We start from the raw sequence: 19,117 nt of genomic DNA, 5'->3' as shown, positions 1-19,117 counted from the left end.
AACTGTCTCCCCACCCCCACCCCCAGACAAAAGCTCAGCTGAGAGCCCCCTCCCTGTCACCTAACCCCCGTGGGAATGGCTCAGGCCAGGAGCTACCATCAAATCTGCTCCTTTCTCCCAGGGCCTGGTGACTTCTTCACAGGTTACAGTCCCAAAGACAAACACATTCTGCCAAGCAAATAACTGTCCAACAGTGGGGGCCCTGGGGAAGGCCTGGGAGTGGGTCTGAGCTGCCAGAAGACCCAGGTGACAGGGTGGGGGCCCTTCTTCTGCAGAAAACAAATAGCCGTGGGCATCTGGAAGGACGCAGGATGCAAGTGCACTGTCACAGCACTGGGGGCAGAGGCGAGGGTGCCCACCCCAGGGGTCTCTGGGCCAGTCTCCCAGGCTCCCTTGCGCTGGGCTCTGTGTCAGGCTATATAGAGACCCTGGGGCCTTGAGGCAGAGACCAGTTCTTCTGCGGTGCTTCCATCTGTCTTGTGCAATCTGTGGCCACAGGTTCCCTCACTGAGCTGCCTGCAGAGAGATGGCCGGGAAATCCCCTCCCCGCAATTCCCGCACCTTAGACCCCCTGGTTCAGTGCCAGGGCCACCATCATTTAGAACACACAGCTCTGCCGGTCAGGGTGAAGACCCAATTTGGGAGTCTGCAATTACGTGAAAACAATACCAGCATCTGGGAACCGATGCCATGGGTCCAAGCCTGTAAGACAAGCAACTCCCTTCCCGCCGTGATCTCACTTTCCCTTCAACACAGAAAGGGTGATGATGTGACTGAGGACACAGTTGAGTTCTGAGTTCCTACAGACATGAAGGGATGAATACAGTGAACCCACAATTTGCTGATGTATTTGTCAATTAAGTTTCTTTCATGCTATGGACCACCGTGTAACCCACCTCCCCATCTCCGGAGGCCAAGGTGATAGGCCTGTCTCACATAAGTACGTGCGGGTAGGATCCAAGTTAGCTTGTCAACTGCCTGGAGTGTGGTCCCTATCTGGCTCTCGGGCTCCCAGACCAATCTGCAAAAAGGTACCTAATCCGTAATCCACCAGAACCACTAAAGAAAGATGCATTTCCTCTTCTAAATCTAGTCCCAGCTGGCTCTGAGGACTCCCCAACTCGGCCTTGTCTGTTTCCCCAGTAGGAAGATGCCCATGGTGCTCTGTATTCTTCCTGTGCAATTCCTGCATTCACACCTGTGCGCTGTGCCTGACACACAGTAAGTGCCCACACAATGCCTGCTGGCTGATACTAAGTTGGCCGGTACATCTTATGTGCTGGGGATAGAGTAGTGCTCAACAGACGCATGGTAGGTAGCCTGGGGAGGCCACTGGAAAGAGTTTCACTTTTCTGGTCACCGGAAACCAGGAACGGCAGCAGATTTAATGATAATCCCAGGACTGATTTCACAAACATATAATGAACCGCAGGGTCTCAGTTTTCCCATATGCAAGAAGGAGAGACACAGACACCAAAAAGCGCATATCACAGAGCCACTGGGGGGCCAAGCAGGTACAGAGGGGCTTCAGGGAGCAATAAACTCACTGACACACATGAAAACAGGGTTTTTTTTTGGTGTGTGTTAATTTAATCATACAAATATTCATTTACACAGTAAGGAAAAACCTCCTCATCTTCATCTCCTCCCAGGCACCATAAGGCCCCACCACAAACACCCACCCAGCTTGCTTGCCGCACACCACTGTCCAGGTGGAGAAGGCAGCTACTGCTGCTCCAGCATTCACACGAGGAAACAAAGAAAAGGCGAGGCAGGGTGGGGTGGGGAATCAGCTTGCAGTTCTGGGCCCTGGCAACCCCACCACCCTCTCCCGCTGGGGCTCACATTGAATTTGGGGAGGTGCTTATTCTTATGCCCACTTCCCACCTTGGCCACCCTCGGGCCACTCCAGCTGTCTTGGTGAGGTTCTCTCCTGGCTGGAAATGCCTTTGATGGACTTTAGGTAACAGCCAGTCCTTGCTGGGGGAAGAGAAGGCTGTTTCTTGTAGAAAATGCCCCAAATTCAACTGTCCCCATGGGAAAAAAAGAAAAAAAGCATGCACGCGTGCACACACATCCACACACACCTCACTCCGTGCACACAGACAGGTTCCTCCCAAGCCTGAGCCCCTCTGCCTCCCCCACTGGGCTCAGGTCCTTAAGGATGGTGCCTGCCTCACCTCGCAGGTGCCAGACACTGGTGGTCCTGCCCAGAGGCAGCCTGTCAGTTGGTAAAGAGTCCAAGAGGAACTGAGACTACTGGGGCTGAGAGGGTAGCCTTTGCCGCCCCACCAGGCAGTGGAAAAGAGGGGCTCTAAGGACTTGCTCAGAACCCAAACCAGCGAGAAGAGGCAGGATGAATGGTACTAACAGCCGCCAGGTCTTGGGGGAACCATGGACTCCTTCCGCCCCTACTCCATGGCTTGCACTCGCTCTGGCCTCTGCAAGGAGCTCACCTCTCCAAAGCTGTGTACAGAAATGGTTTGTTCTTGGGAGGGAAGCCAACGTGCTTGGGACAACTACCTTGCCAGGTGAGACTGCCTAAAAGCAAGAGGAGGCGCAGGATCCCTCTGGCAGGGCCAGACCCACTGACGGTGATCTATGAAGCCGCTGCTGAATAACGGCAGGCACCCCCTCCTGAGAAAAGGGGAAGGGGCACCTAGTGTGGGGCAGATGAGGAAGCCTGGAAACCAGGGGACGTAAAACCTCCCATGATCCTGCAGGGGCAGATGGAGATGTGATGCTTTGAGGGCTATCAAGTGAGCAGAACGGCTGGGCATGTGTGGGCTCCAGGGTGGCGGCGTCCCAGGAGGTTGGCACCAACAGTGGCGGCAGTCTGGGCCCAATAGGGCCCTCAAACAAAAAGCCATTGTGAGCCCCTGGCTTGGACCTGTGGTGGCCTGGGCACCTCTGCTCTGCTGGGAATGGGGTGCTCTTTGTGTGCATAGAAAGTAGGTGCTCCAGTGTGAGCTCTAGTCCAGCCCCAGACCCAGCTGCACTGCCCTTTCAGCAGGCAGTCTCCACCCTCCCCTGGGGCTTCTCCAGTGGACCAATGTTTATTCCCCCTTTTATTTGGGGGGAGGTGGGGAGGCAAAGGGGGAATTTCATACAAGCTTTTCTCTCACAATCAAGCTTGGAAAACGCAACAGTCTCAGAAGAGGATGAGGAGGAACAAACAACACATGTTTTCGGAACTCAGACACCCAAACAGAGACAGACAGGCAGGCAGACCCTCACCCACACCCAGGCTATATGACCCCTTGCAGCCAATCATCAACCTGGACTCCCTGCTGTCTCACAACCCCGGGGTGGGTGGGGGTGTGGTAACAGGCAGGTGACCCAGCAACCGCACCCTAGATCCATATCCCCGGCTATCAAACGAACCAAGACTCGAGGGAAGGAGGGGGTGAGAAGAGAAGAGGGACTTTGCATATTCTTGTATCTTTGGCAGACAGCTGTTCTGGCCTGGTTTAAGCTTCCCATGGAGATATCCACATCTCAACCTGCTCGGAATCCACAGGATGCCAGTGGGGCTACCTGTCCCAGTGAGCAGCCAGCCAATCAACCTGTGCTCCGGCTGGGCTGTCCCTTGCCCGCCACCTCCCAATAACTAAGCATCCTGCTCAGGGCGGGGGTCCTTTCATTCCCAGCAAAATGTGGTCTCCAAGATCACGCAGTCAGTAAGCGTGGCCCTTCCCCATGGCAAATTCCCCATCTGGGGCTACATTTTCATACCTTAACAGCTCAGCCTCCACTAACAGGCTGCAAAAATGCCACAAAGGACAACTGGAGAGAAACACAGGGAAGGGAGTTGTGTGACAACAGAGAAGCAGGGGACACCTTCACATTCGCCTGCTGCACACTCGCTGGTGAGCTGCACCAACACCCGTGTGTGTGTGTGCACGCAGCACACACATATACGCAGCACAGAGGCAGCGTTCCCAGAGTGAATGTGGAGCCGCCGTGCACCAAGAATCCAAGAGAGCAGTAAGCGTGATGGCATTCCTCTCCGCCAAGAGAAACATGGAAGGAAAGCAATTCGAATTGTTACAAGTGTGTGCAGGAGGACACCTCTCAGCCTCACAAACTCCCACGTCACCCGAGATCTGTCCTCAAGGCTTCCTCTGCTGGCCACACAGGGAAGTTTGGTCTTCAGAGAGGTTCTGACGGTAACAAGCCACAGGGCTGACCAATACAAATGTCAAAGGTGTAAATCAACAGAAGATTAAAGAGAAAAGAAGAGGAAAAGCGTGATAACTCATGGGCTGATACCATTAAAAGCAAATGGGGTTGGAGACTCATGGAGTCAGGTGGCACGGCAGGTGTCCTCCTATAGCACTGACCCGCAGAGTCCCCAAGCAGGCCATGCCAGTTTTGAACCTGAATTGCTTCCAGAGCAAGCATTCTATAAACAGCATGTTATCCCTTATCTAAAAAAAAAAAAAAAAAGTGGGGAAAGGGGAAAAAATTAACATGTGCTCAAAACTACAACCTGTCTGTAGGCAAAATAATTTTTGTTTAAAAAGATGGCTTTTTTCCCCCATTTTAAACATTTTTTTCCTTCCCGAGCAACCTAATGACTTGTTAGACTGACACCTAATAAACAAAACCCAAACTGGCTGCATGGATTTCTTCTTGGTAGCCTCAACACCACTCCTGCGACTCGGCATTCACACACGCACACTGAGTTTACTCAAAACTAGTCTTTCTGATTCTTCCTCTTCTTCCAGGATGGGGGTCAGAGCCAGGGGTCCGTGCGATGTGGTCTGCAATCCAGAGGAACCCCTTGCCCTCCCCCCCAGAGTCAAGCCTTCTGTCTTTTGTTAATTTTTCTTCTTGCTGACACCCGTTTAAGACTGGCCGAAGGGGTAAGGCCCGTGGAGCCCCTGGAAGAGAGTGAACACAGTCAGTGATGGCAGACACAGCAGGTACAATGTGACAACCAAACCAAGTAAAAGAATCTACGGTTCCCAGTGAGCCAGAAGGAAGCTCCAAGGCACAAACAAGGCTTGAGGGTTGTCCTTGCCATGCAAATCTTCAGGAGGCCACATATCAGCACATTTCAAGTTTTTGCTAAGTGTTCTCCTGCAAACACACCATCCAAGAGAGGGGAGGCTGGTGGAGAGATTCTTCATCTTTCAAATTCTAGATCAACTGGTGCCAACTTTCCTCCACCCAGGTCACAAAGCCTGCCCTCCTTCTTGACAACATCTTAACCTCTCTGCTAAAGATCCTTGGACACCACTTTCTGCACCCTTAACCTCAGGTGCAGGCTACTGCTGGCTGGTGGCACTTATATCAACAACACACAAACTGGAGCAGAAAAAGCAACCGTCCACCGGGCACCTAGTGCAGACATGGCAGCAGGGGGTCTGCATACACTGTCTTTAGGTGTATTATTACACTCATTTGACTGATGCCTATCTGACTGCAGACATTAGGAGACTTGTTCAAAGCCACATGGGTAGTAAAAGGCAGAGCCAAGATTCAAACCCAAGTCTGATCTTTGCTCTCTTCACATTGCCTCTCCCTTGCCACACGATGGTAAGGTTTACTCCAAATTCCCAAAGGTGTTTTCTATGCTGCTTGGCTGGTGGAGAAGGCATCATAGTCTCACTTTTCCCTTATGTTAAGAATGAGACACCAAGATGTGCCAACACCAAAAGTGGCCACACAAACTTGCTGGAGGATGTCTTGTGCCTCCCTCCACCTTCACACCTCTGTGGAGTGTGCTCCTTGAAAAGACCCAGTCAATGCCAAGACCTGGGAGGGCAAAGGTAACTGGTAACCAGCCTCACTAAAGGTCCTACACCCCAAACTGGCCCAGAAGCAGAGGGCCCTTGGACCAAGGGGACCAAATGGGTACGGAGAGCAGGTGGCACAGCCATAATCATGACAAATGACCAGAGGGGTTTCCCGATGCTTGACAACTACGTTAAGTAAGAATCCTGAATCTAGGCACAACTGGGGTGAGGAGGCACAAGAATGACTGAGATGACATTTTCCATTAGCTTGGTAAGATGTGGACAGTCGGAATTTGATTATCTTTTAAAAATGACACTTGTCTTTGAAAAGAAATGTAAGTGCAGGGTTGCAGGGTTGCCAATGATTAGAATCCCTTTCCAGTATGACTTTGTTTGCTGCCATCTCTCTAGCACTTAGCATGGCACCTGTCCCTGAGCAAGCACCCGGCAAATACTGTTGAATTAATAATTGAAAGAGAACAGGTATTTCTCAGACTACTACCTGGAGTGCCAGACCCTTCGAAGTCACAAGAATATTGGCCCTTCCAAACCAAGTTTTTAAACAGCCGCTTAGGCCTGGGGACACAAGTGTCTGCGTCATGCCATCCATCTGGTCACAGCCTCCCAGGTCCCAGAAGAGGCTGGGCTCCCTGGGAGTGGTCAGCTAGAGATGCACAACCTTCACAGTTTTCACTGCAATGGGCTGCGGGTCACGCAGAAGTGGGAGAAGGAGATCTGGGTTCTGATCCCCGCTTTGCACTAGCACACCAAATGACCATGAATAAAGTCCCTTCCCCTCATAGGATCTCAGATTCCTCCCTAAAACTTCCAGATTTAAGGTTCTAGGAGTTGACATAAAGTACCTAGCTCAGGAGGTTGAAAAACAGCGTTCTAAGAAAAAAATGCCCTTTGGTCATGCTTATTTAGACCAGAGGTCAAAGCTGCCAAAAATAGGGAGCATGAGATTAAAGTTCCCAGTTTTTTTCAGTGGAAAGCACTGAAATTGCTTTTGTCTTTTTTTTTCTCCCTCCATAAAAAGCCTCAAGAGACCAGAAATAGGCCTCAAGCTGCTTGGTGGCATCGCTGAAGAGGTGAATGTGGGAGACAGGCAGGCCAACACTGAAAAAGCATCAACTACGTGCCGCCAGGTGCTGCTGGAGCACTTGAACATGTTCTCTTTAATTCTCACAAAGATAAACTGAGACAAGTATGCTCTCCAAGCTCAGAGAGGTGAGGTAACCTGATCAAGAGCACAGAGCTGGTAAGCAAAGCAGTGGTGGTTAAAATGTCACGTTTGCCAGCCCCGAGTCAACCATGTCTCCAGCAGGCGAGCTGAGACTGTAACCATGTCAGTAGTCACAGACCCACCCACTCCAACAAGTGTGGGCCGGACCAGCTAAAGGCTCTCAGACTCCATTTTGTGGGGCCTGGTTGGAGGGTCACAGGCCCCAGAGATGGAAATTAAAGAAGCTTAAAACAAGCTGCTGGGCTTCCCTGGTGGCGCAGTGGCTGAGAGTCCACCTGCCGATGCAGGGGACGCGGGTTCGTGCCCCGGTCCGGGATGATCCCACATGCCGCGGAGCGGTTGGGCCCGTGAGCCATGGCCGCTGAGCCTGCGCGTCCGGAGTCTGTGCTCCGCAACGGGAGAGGCCACAACAGTGAGAGGCACGCGTACCGCAAACAAAAAACAAACAAACAAAAAAAAACCACAAGCTGCCCTCAGTACTTCCCAACCAACATTCATTCATCCCAACAATCCAAGGAGAGCAACAAAGGCTCAGATTCCCATACGATTTAGAACCAGTAAGACGCTCAAAAGTCTTTGTGCAGGAAAACACGCACAGAGAAAAGAAAGTAGAAAAACAAACAGCATTTGTTTTCTATGAACTTTTTCCCCCTTTACCCTAAATTTACCTGCTTTCCAGACCACAGCTCCACACTCTTCACATAGGCCTTTATAAAGCAAGCACTAGCCTTGTGACTTGTCTGGAATGCTTGGAGAAGGGAGTTCATGACTTTGCCAAGGAGCTGTCGTGCATTCCCATTTTACAGATAAATGGATCCCATGCAATTGGCAGAGACAGCAATACAGACATGGGCATTTTCAGATTTCCCCCTGAATGCCCTGGCCCTTAGACCATTCAGTGTAGTATTTAACTAGCTTAGATTAAGAATTAATGTTGATCCTCTATTTATTGACTGAGGTGCTGTGCCTTTTGGAAAGAAAAATGCTATCTAATTCCCTTTCATCCAGAGAATGGCATATTGGAGTTGTTGATGTTTAACTGGCGCAGAAACATGGCTTGAGGGACAAGCTCTATTTTCCTTCCCCCCCCCAAATAAATTACTATCACTTCAAGGAAGAGAGAGGGAGCCAATTCTATCTCAGAATTACTTTATCATCTAGACTCCCCACATGCAGGATTACAGGTGTCACAAGTGGATCATAGAACACAGGCAATGCAACACCAGTTATAGAGAAAAAGCCTGGCGGAGATTCCAAGAACAGCTTGTCCAGGGCATCCGATGGCAGGAGGCCAAGCAGGAAGTGCCTTTCTTAAGAGTGGGATGAAGGTATATTTGAAACGAGATGCCCATCCACATTTCAGGTTCCACTGGAGTTCCAAGACCCCGTGTAACAGGTTCTGGTGCCTAATGTCTCCAACCCAAGCCCAAAAGTAGGGTTTGGCAATACAGATAGTGTTCACTGTCTTCTGGAGCCTAACAACTCTTCAAATTTTACCCACAGGAAAAGCAAATGCCAAACATTTTCATTAACCTGGTGGCATCCTTGATATCTCTCCTATAACAGGTGTGCCACTAATAAGGAAAACAGATCAAGGGATGGATGCATCAGATGGTACCACACAAAGCCCTGAATTAAACTCTTACAAGCAGAAATGGAGGCCATCGCAGCATGATTACAAAACTCAAGTTAGTTTGATGCAGAAGACCACTCTCTTCTCTATGAGGATTCACCTCTCACCACATAGGGACTAGCAGCAAGGCCGGATTTATGCATATTAATAGAAGGTGTAAATGACCAAGCCAAGAAAAGAACTCCTCTATCTGACTCCAGGTCTAAAGAGCAGCTCCCCAGGGTCAACTTGCACAGAAATGGCTTTTCAAAGGCTACATTTCTTGGGAGTAGCCCCACATCTGCTAGGGGACAAGAAAGTGTTCCTGGCGAAGGAGAGACAGGTTTTAGGTCCACAGGGGTTGAGGTGTTGCCTGTTTGCCTCAGTCTTCCCTAAGCTTTCACTGAACAGCTGTCATGGCTGTGAGCCCTGGGACCTAAATTCGACTTGGCTACAGGGCAGGTGAGCCCTCTTAAAGCATGGGAGCTCCATACCTGCCAGCTAAGACAGAGGGGCCTCCCTACTCATGGGTGTCTGGGAAGAGACCTTGGCCTCAAGCCAGCTGAATGATTACGGTAGTGGGGCCAGGTCCTGAGCTGAACTTCCGCAATGGAATAACTACTGTGAGTCATAATTTGGCTAATTTTCTAAAATATTTTTAAAAGAGAACACTTATAGACATAAAAGACAAGCAAGCTCAGTTTCACTCATCACAATCTCCTGAAAGGACAATTTAAGATCCAGTACTTGTGGGCCTGTCCTCAAAGCAAACTAAAAATAAAAACTATCTTTTTGATTTGTTTTTCACAGTAGTTTATAGTTGCCCCTGTGGAATAGTAGAGTCACTCCCAGCCGGTGATTTGGTTATCACTGATCTTATGTGAGTGGGTACCTACAATAACTTAAAAGTTCTTCCTAAAATTATACAGAAATCAAAATAACTTTTCCAAAAAGGAGTACTAAAAAAACAGGAAACTATTTTGTTTCAGATAGAATGTATTTTTTTAAAGAACTTTTAAAAAAATTATTTATTTATTTAGGCTGCGCTGGGTCTTAGTTGCAGCACATGGGATCTTCATTGCAGCATGTTTAGTTGCAGCATGAGGGATCTTTAGTTGCAGCATGAGCATTTCTTAGTTTTGGCATGCACGTGGGATCTAGTTCCCTGACCAGGGATTGAACCCGGGCCCCCTGCACTGGGAGCATGGAGTCTTACCCACTGGACCACCAGGGAAGTCCCTCAGCTAGAATATTTTTAGACGTGTACTCATCAATGTTCAGCAGTAGGGAGTACAGTGCTATCAGAGGAGAAAGCTGCCCTTTTACGACAGTGGAACCTGTTTCTTTTTTTCTTTTCTTTTCTTTTTTTGGCTGTACCATGCACGTGGCACGTGGGATCCTAGTTCCCCGACCAGGGATCGAACCCGCACCCCCTGCATTAGAAGTACAGTCTTAACCACTGGACTGACCGTCAGGAAAGTCCAGTGAAACCTGTTTCTGCCAGTTATTTGTACCTTGCACACAGTAAGACACAAGTGTCAGTAAAATGAATGAATGAACTGTGAAATACTCTGCACTGCTGAGCCATCTCTGTTTAACCTTCCAGGAGAAAAAAAAAAAGAAGGCTAAAATTCCTAATGAAACAACAATGTCTTACGAGGGCTTTTGAGGGTACTCTTTCTATATGAAAGCCTGTTTAGATAAAGCACCACAACATGAAAACTTTCACATACCTGTCTTATTTTGCTTTTATTTGTGATTTGATTTAGATAAATAAAAAGGTTCACACTGGTTAATAAAAAGAGAGGAGCGTTTGCTGCATGACTGTGAAATAATACGCTCTCGAGGTGTATACTGATGGCAGCATCAGATAACCACCAGGGCCCTCCTCCTCCTTTCTCACTTCCTGGGCCAGTCCCAGGCGGCGCTTCGCCCACCTAGTGCTCCTTTTGTATCATTTATGTACACTGAATGCAAACACAGAAGAATACAGGGTTTAGTATTAAGTTCTGTCCTGATCCTGTACTGCAAACATGGTGTGGTGAGGCCCTGCTCATGGGGCTGGCTTGGCTGGCAAGGGCCAGAGACTGACCAAGCCCTGATCGAACCCACTTGTCTCTCATTAATTAGAAATCAAGTCTGTACTGGAGTAATGGGCAGGGCAATGAGGACTCTTCTCTCAGGAGCACTCAAAGCAGCGCCCTTCCCTCGATGGATGCTGACCGCACAAGAAGGCTTGCTGGTGGAATATCATCAGGGCCAGATCATCATGATGGGAACTTCTGCAGATGCTTTAACACTGGTGTCCAAGCCACCTTCATGTGACTGTCCTCAAAATTTCAAAGATGCAGTGGCTGAAGACAAGTATGAGAACAAGCCAAAGAAAAGAAAATAAACGTACTTTTATGCATGAAGGCTGCTCATGGGGCAGGCTCAGTTCACAGCCTTCTGATTGTGCCAAAGTTGTGCTTAAAAGCGTAACTCAGTTATAAGCGTGGTGAAATGTTGTTTTAAAAGCCCTGTAAAAGCATTTTTTATACTTATCTCTATAACACAGTTTTTCTGTTGCTCTTAACTAACTTCTACAGTCCTGCTGGGGACCTTCGCATCTACCCATCCATCCTCCCTCTAACCACCCATCCAATCCTTTGCCATGCATCCATCCTCTGTTCTTCCTCCATCATCCACCTTTCCATCCTCCCTCCAGACATCCTCCATCCTCCTTCCATTCTTCCTCTGTCATTCATCCTCCCATCCCCCCAAGCTCCCCATGACCAAAGGGAACTCCCAGAGCCTTCACCCACCCCCTGACAAATCAAGAAAATCACCAGGAAGAATAAAACTCAAACATAATTGTGAATGAAAAGATATTATTTAAAGTCCTACAAGGAGATGAAGGATGTTGGTTGAGTTTGACTTCCCTTTCATTAAAAACTTCAGAAAAGGCTATTTGCTATTTGAAATTCTAGTCCCCAAGATCTCATGTAATAGCAAGTGTGCTAGAATCCAGGTGAGATGCAGGCTCTCTCATGGCCATCTCTTAGGGTAGAGGAGATTCCTAGAAAGGAAGAAAGAAGTGGTAAGAGTCTCAGTGGGGAGAACACCTAAAAGGAGAGAACACTTATCCAAGTTCCCAGCCATGTGGCCGTTGGTGCTGTACTATGGGAGTCCTGAGGCACAGGGTGAGGCTGCTGGTCCCACTTCCTCTCAGAATTTCCATTCAAGCTCCTGTACACTTTCCTTACATGCCACTGTCTCCCCAACCTCTCTTACAATTAATTCACAGTATCACCTCCCCCCACCTCCACCCCAGCCAATGGCTGGCTGATTGAGGGAGAATAAACTGTCTTTCCTTCAGCCATATTTGGTTTCATCTTGCCACCCCCCTGCTCAAAAGCATTGTTAGTACTCTGATTCCTCTCACATTAAAGGTGAACTCTTCTTTGCTTGGCTTTCAAAGGTCTTCCTCCAAAATTCACCCCATCCTCTTTAAGCACACCTCACTCACCACAATCAGGCTGGCCAGTGTCCCCTGAACACACCCTGCCTGTGAATGCCTCTGGACCTTCCTGCATGTGACTCCTTTTCCCTCCAATTCGGTTTGAATCTATCATTTCTTTCTTTCTTTCTTTTTTTTCCTTGGCCGCACTGCATGTCATGTGGGATTTTAGTTCCCCGACCAGGGATCGAACCTGTGCCCCCTGCAGTGGAAATGCAGAGTTCTAACCATTGGACTGCCAGGGAAGTCCCAGTTTGAACCTATCATTCACCAAGGTATCATTTTCCTGGCTACTCCAAACCTCATTGTTTTCTCCTTCCTCCAAACTCAAGAACACTTAAAACTCAACTGGAACTCAATATACTCCATCTTTACTGGTCTCATTCTTTCCTATGAGCTAGTCACATCTAAGTAATCAGACAGTAAATTCTTTGACAATAAGGAAGTATTAGCACAGGCTGAGGAACCTAAGAGGCCTCCCTTATGACTAAATAATATCAAACCGCTCTCTGTTAAAGTACTTTTTTTTTTTTTTTTTTTTTTTTTTTTTTCGGTACGCGGGCCTCTCACTGTCGTGGCCTCTCCCGTTGCGGAGCACAGGCTCCGGACGCACAGGCTCAGCGGCCATGGCTCACGGGTCCAGCCGCTCCGCGGCATGTGGGATCTTCCCAGACCGGGGCACAAACCCGTGTCCCCTGCATCGGCAGGCGGACTCTCAACCACTGCGCACCAGGGAAGCCCCTGTTAAAGTAGTTTTGATGAATGTCCACAGCTTTGAAAAGGGTCTCGCTTTCAGTCGAGCTCTAAGGAAGCCCATACTTTCCCCTGATGTACAGCAGCCTTTAATTTTACATTGTGCACCTGGTCCTGCTGGAATACAATCAGAGCACACTTAGCAAAGAACAAGTCACTGAAACCTGAGCATCTACACCAGACACAAATCCTCACACTTTTTTTAAATTAATCATCAATTTTATACACATCAGTGTATACATGTCACTCCTAATCACCCAATTCATCACCCCCTCCCACAGCTTTCCCGCCTTGGTGTCCATACGTTTGTTCTCTACATCTGTGTCTCAATTTCTGCCCTGCAAACCAGTTCATCTGTACCATTTTTCTAGGTTCAACATGTATGCGTTAATATACAATATTTGTTTTCCTCCTTCTGACTTACTTCACTCTGTATGACAGTCTCTAGATCCATCCACATCTCAACAAATGACCCAATTTCGTTCCTTTTTATGGCTGAGTAATATTCCATCATATATGTGTGCCACATCTTTATCCATTCGTCTGTCAATGGGCATTCAGGTTGCTTCCATAACGTGGCTATTGTAAACAGTGCTGCAATGAACACTGGGATGCATGTGTCTTTTTAAATTGTGAAATTCTCTGGGTATATGCCAAGTAGTGGGATTGCAGGGTCATATGGTAATTCTATTTTTACTTTTTTAAGGAACCTCCATACTGTTCTCCATAGTGACGGTATCAGTTTACATTCCCACCAACAGTGCAAGAGGGTTCCCTTTTCTCCACACCCTCTCCAGCATTTGTTTTTCATAGATTTTCTGATGAAGCCCATTCTAACTGGTGTGAGGTGACACCTCATTGTAGTTTTGATTTGCATTTCTCTAATAATTAGTGATGTTGAGCAGCTTTTCATGTGCTTCTTAGCCATCTGTATGTCTTCTTTGGAGAAACGTCTATTTAGGTCTTCTGCCCCTTTTTGGATTGGGTTGTTTGTTTTTTTAATATGGAGTTGCATGAGCTGTTTATATATTTTGGAAATTAATCCTTTGTCTGTTGATTCGTATGCAAATATTTTCTCCCATTCTGAGGGTTGTCTTTTCATCTTGTTTATGGTTTCCTTTGCTGTGCAAAAGCTTCTAAGTTTGTTTATTTGTTTATTTTTGTTTTTATTTCCATTACTCTAGGAGGTGGATTAAAAAAGATCTTGCTGTGATTTATGTCAAAGAGTGTTCTTCTTATGTTTTCCTCTAAGAGTTTTATAGTGTCTGGTCTTACATCTAGGTCTCTAATCGATTTTGAGTTTATTTTTGTGTATGGTGTTAGGGAATGTTCAATTTCATTCTTTTAGATGTAGCTGTCCAGTTTTTCCAGCACCACTTATTGAAGAGACTGTCTTTTCTCCATTGTATATCCTTGCCTCCTTTGTCATAGATTAGTTGACCATAGGTGTGTGGGTTTACCTCTGGGCTTCCTATCTTGTTCCATTGATCTTTGTTTCTGTTTTTGTGCCAGTACCATATTGTCTTGATTACTGTAGCTTTGTAGTATAGTCTGAAGTCAGAGAGTCTGATTCCTCCAGCTCTGTCTTTTTCTCTCAGGACTGCTTTGGCTATTCAAGGTCTTTTGTGTCTCCATACAAATTTTAAGATTTTTTGTTCTAGTTCTATAAAAAATGCCATTGGTAATGTGACAGGGATTGCATTGAATCTGTATATTGCTTTGGGTAGTACAGTCATTTTCACAATATTGATTCTTCCAATCCAAGAACATGGTATATCTCTCCATCTGTATCATCTTTAATTTCTTTCATCAGGGTCTTATAGTTTTCTGCATACAGGTCTTCTGTCTTCCCAGGTAGGATTATTCCTAGGCATTTAATTCTTTTTGTTGCAATGGTAAATGGGTGTTTCCTTAATTTCTCTTTCAGATTTTTCATCATTAGTGTATAGGAATGCAGGATATTTCTGTGCATTGATTTTGTATCCTGCTACTTTACCAAATTCATTGATTAGCTCTAGTAGTTTTCTGGTGGCATCTTTAGGATTCTCTATGTAGAGTATCATGTCATCTGCAAACGGTGACAGTTTTACTTCTTCTTTTCCAATTTGTATTCCTTTTATTTCTTTTTCTTCTCTGATTGCCAAGGCTAGGACTTCCAAAAGTATGTTGAATAACAGCAGTAAGAGTGGACATCCTTGTCTTGTTCCTGATCTTAGAGGAAATGCTTTCAGTTTTTCACCATTGAAAATGATGTTTGTTGTGGGTTTGTCATATATGGCCTTTATTATGTTGAGGTAGGTTCCCTCTATGCCCATCTTCTGGAGAGTTTTTATCATAAATGGATGTTGAATTTTGTCAAAAGCTTTTTCTGCATCTATTGAGATTGTCATATGGTTTTTCTTCTTCAATTTGTTAATATGGTGTATCACATTGATTGATTTGCATATACTGAAGAATCCTTGCATCCCTGGGATAAATCCCACTTGATCATGGTGTATGATCCTTTTAATGTGTTGTTGGATTCTGTTTGCTAGTATTTCGTTGAGGATTTTTGCATCTATATTCATCAGTGATATTGGTCTGTAATTTTCTTTTTTTGTAGTATGTTTGTCTGGTTTTGGTATCAGGGTGATGGTGGGCTCATAGAATGAGTTTAGGAGTTTTCCTTCCTCTGCAATTTTTTGGAAGCATTTGAGAAGGATGGGTGTTAGCTCTTCTCTAAATGTTTGATAGAATTCACCTGTGAAGCCATCTGGTCCGGGACTTTTGTTTGTTGGAAGATTTTTAATCACAGTTTCAATTTCATTACTTGTGACTGGTCTGTTCATATTTTCTATTTCTTCTTGGTTCAGTCTTGGAAGGTTATATCTTTCTAAGAATTTGTCCATTTCTTCCAGGTTGTCCATTTTATTGCCATAGAGTTGCTTGTAGTAGGCTCTTAGGATGCTTTGTATTTCTGTGGTGTCTGTTGTAACTTCTTTTTCATTTCTAATTTTATTGATTTGAGTCCTCTCAGTCTTTTTCTTGATGAGTCTGGCTAATGGTTTATCAATTTTGTTTATCTTCTCAAAGAACAAGCTTTTAGTTTTATTGATCTTTGCTACTGTTTTCTTTGTTTCTATTTCAGTTATTTCTGCTCTGATCTTTATGATTTCTTTCCTTCGCTAACTTTGGGTTTTGCTTGTTCTTCTTTCTCTAGTTTCTTTAGGTGTAAGGTTAGATTATTTATTTGAGATTTTTCTTGTTTCTTGAGGTAGGCTTGTATAGCTATAAACTTCCCTCTTAGAACTGCTTTTGCTGCATCCCATAGGTTTTGGATTGTGGCGTTTTCATTGTCATTTGTCTCTAGGTATTTTTTGATTTCCCCTTTGATTTCTTCAATGATCTCTTGGTTATTTAGTAACGTATTGTTTAGCCTCCATGTGTTTGTGTTTTTTACGTTTTTTCCCTGTAACTGATTTCTAATTTCATAGCGTTGTGGTTAGAAAAGATGCTTGATATAATTTCAATTTTCTTAAATTTACTGAGGCTTGATTTGTGACCCAAGATGTGATCTATCCTGGAGAATGTTCCATGCACACTTGAGAAGAAAGTGTAATCTGCTGTTTTTGGATGGAATGTCCTATAAATATCAATTAAATCTATCTGTTCTATTTTGTCATTTAAAGCTTGTGTTTCCTTATTTATTTTCATTTTGGATCATCTGTCCATTGGTGTAAGTGAGGTGTTACAAGTTCCCCACTATTACTGTGTTATTGTGGATTTCCTCTTTTACCGCTGTTAGCAGTTGCCTTATGTACTGAGGTGCTCCTATGTTGGGTGCATATATAATTGTTATATCTTCTTCTTGGATTGATCCCTTGATCATTATGTAGTGTCCTTCCTTGTCTCTTGTAATATTCTTTATTTTAATGTCTATCTTACCTGATATGAGTATTGCTACTTCAGCTTTCTTTTGATTGCCATTTGCATGGAATATCTTTTTCCATCCCCTCACTTTCAGTCTGTATGTGTCCCTAGGTCTGAAGTGGGTCTCTTGTAGACAGCATATATATGGGTCTTGTTTTTGTATCCATTCAGCAAGCCTGTGTCTTTTGGTTGGAGCATTTAATCCATTCACGTTTAAGGTAATTATCGATATGTATGTTCCTATGACCATTTTCTTAATTGTTGTGGGTTTGTTTTTGTAGGGCCTTTTCTTCTCTTGTGTTTCCCACTTAGAGAAGTTCCTTTAGCATTTGTTGTAGAGCTGAATTCTCTTAGCTTTTGCTTGTCTGTAAAGCCTTTGATTTCTCCATCGAATCTGAATGAGATCCTTGCCGGGTAGAGTAAAATTAGTTGTAGGTTCCTCCCTTTCATCACTTTAAGTATATCATGCCACTCCCTTCTGGCTTGTAGAGTTTCTGCTGAGAAATCAGCTGTTAACCTTATGGGAGTTCCCTTGTATGTTATTTGTCGTTTTTCCCTTACTGCTTTCAATCATTTTTCTTTGTCTTTAATTTTGCCAATTTGATTACTATGTGTCTCAGCGTGTTTCTCCTTGGGTTTATCCTGTATGGGACTAGCTGAGTTTCCTGGACTTAGGTGGCTATTTTCTTTCCCACGTTAGGGAAGTTTCGACTATAATCTCTTCAAATATTTTCTTGCATCCTTTCTCTCTCTCTTCTCCTCTGGGACCCCTATAGTGCGAATGTTGTTGCGTTTAATGTTGTCCCAAAGGTCTCTTAGGCTGCCTTCATTTTTTTTTTTTTTTTTGCGTTACACGGGCCTCTCACTGTTGTGGCCTCTCCCGTTGTGGAGCACAGGCTCCGGACGCGCAGGCTCAGCGGCCATGGCTCACGGGCCCAGCCGCTCCACGGCATGTGGGATCTTCCCGGAACGGGCCACGAACCCATGTCCCCTGCACCGGCAGGTGGACTCTCAATCACTGCGCAACGAGGGAAGCCCTGTCTTCATTTCACTCTTTTTTCTTTATTCTGTTCTGCATCAGTTAATTCCACCATTCTGTCTTCCAGGTCAGTTATCCGTTCTTCTGCCTCAGTTATTCTGCTATTGATTCCTTCTAGTGTAGTTTTCATTTCAGTTACTGTATTGTTCATCTCTGTTTGTTCTTTAATTCTTCTAGGTCTTTGTTAAACATTTCTTGCATCTTCTCGTTCTTTGCCTCCATTGTTTTTCCGAGGTTCTGAATCATCTTCACTATCATTATTCTGAATTCTTTTTCTGGAAGGTTGCCTATCTCTACTTCATTTAGTTGTTTTTCTGGGGTTTTATCTTGTTCCTTCATCTGGTACATAGCCCTCTGCCTTTTCATCTTGTCTATCTTCCTGTGAATGTGGTTTTTGTTCCACAGGCTGCAGGACTGTAGTTCTTCTTGCTTCTGCTGTCTGCCCTCTGGTGGATAAGGTTATGTAACCTCATACTTTTGAATTATACTTATCTGCTTGAATTTCACCAGTCCCACTTTGAGAATTTTCATCAGAAATTAAAATGCTAAATTCAGAGTACAGGGAAAAGAATACGTCCTTACAACTGAAGTAAAATATGCTATCTTGGGAAACACTAGTTCTGTTTCAGCTACAAGACTGCCCAGCATCAGCTCAGCCTATAACAATGCTCAGAGTCCCAAAGCAAAGAAGACGGAGCTGAACGTTCCACTTTGAAGCTGTTGAGGTACAAAAGAGAGAGTTCCTGGAAATACTTTTTATTCTCAGTCAGATAGTAATGTTACAAACAACAAAAGACATTTTCTAAGGCTCACAGTGTTTGCTTGATTTATTTTTAAAATGCACACATGACCCATGCCAATGCAAACACCAACAAGGCTGGGAGGACTTTGCTGGTTCCTCAGGGTTTTCAAAAGAGAGACATCTTAATATCATTAAACCAGAGTCTCCTGGCAAACCCCTTCTGTACAGAATGTGCTAATTTGCCAGCGAACAGGGGCAGGTTCCTCAGTTGCTGGGCACTGCTTCCTTCTTGGTCACAAATTCTTTTGTAGCTCCTGAAGATGAACAAGAAGGTCTCTACAACCTGACACTAAGTGTATAAACTACCTTCAGAGAACAGCAAACAAACTTTGCTTCTGCCAGCAAGCCTCAGCATAGTGTGGTGTAGAAGAACACTAGACTCCAACTGGGTTCCAGCCCATGGCCCACCCCCAATTTGCTGTGTGAATGTGAGCAAGTCACTTACAACTCCCTTACTGTTTTGTCAAATGAAGAGTATAACTAACTACAAAAGTCACAAGAGTGTCGTGAATT

The 19,117-nt window shown here is 45.4% G+C and overlaps 1 protein-coding gene across 5 annotated transcripts in view; it reads right to left on the bottom strand.

The window, feature by feature from the left end:
- Positions 1-1,562: 1,562 nt before the first annotated feature.
- The window catches only part of ILRUN (inflammation and lipid regulator with UBA-like and NBR1-like domains), a 121,966-nt gene continuing 104,411 nt past the window's right edge, over positions 1,563-19,117 (bottom strand). For 2 of the 5 annotated variants that reach the window (XM_033864396.2, XM_033864398.2), the window contains exon 5: positions 1,563-4,886. In XM_033864396.2, coding sequence (XP_033720287.1) covers positions 4,851-4,886 — 36 coding nt within the window. In that variant the 3' untranslated portion in view covers positions 1,563-4,850. Of the gene's footprint in view, positions 4,887-11,408; positions 11,661-19,117 lie in introns of those variants that run through there. The other 3 variants (XM_073810839.1, XM_033864400.2, XM_033864397.2) reach the window with 2 other exon arrangements.

Source organism: Tursiops truncatus, chromosome 10, assembly GCF_011762595.2.
Source record: "Tursiops truncatus isolate mTurTru1 chromosome 10, mTurTru1.mat.Y, whole genome shotgun sequence".
NCBI lineage: Eukaryota > Metazoa > Chordata > Mammalia > Artiodactyla > Delphinidae > Tursiops > Tursiops truncatus.
This window is presented reverse-complemented; position numbering and strand designations above follow the sequence as displayed.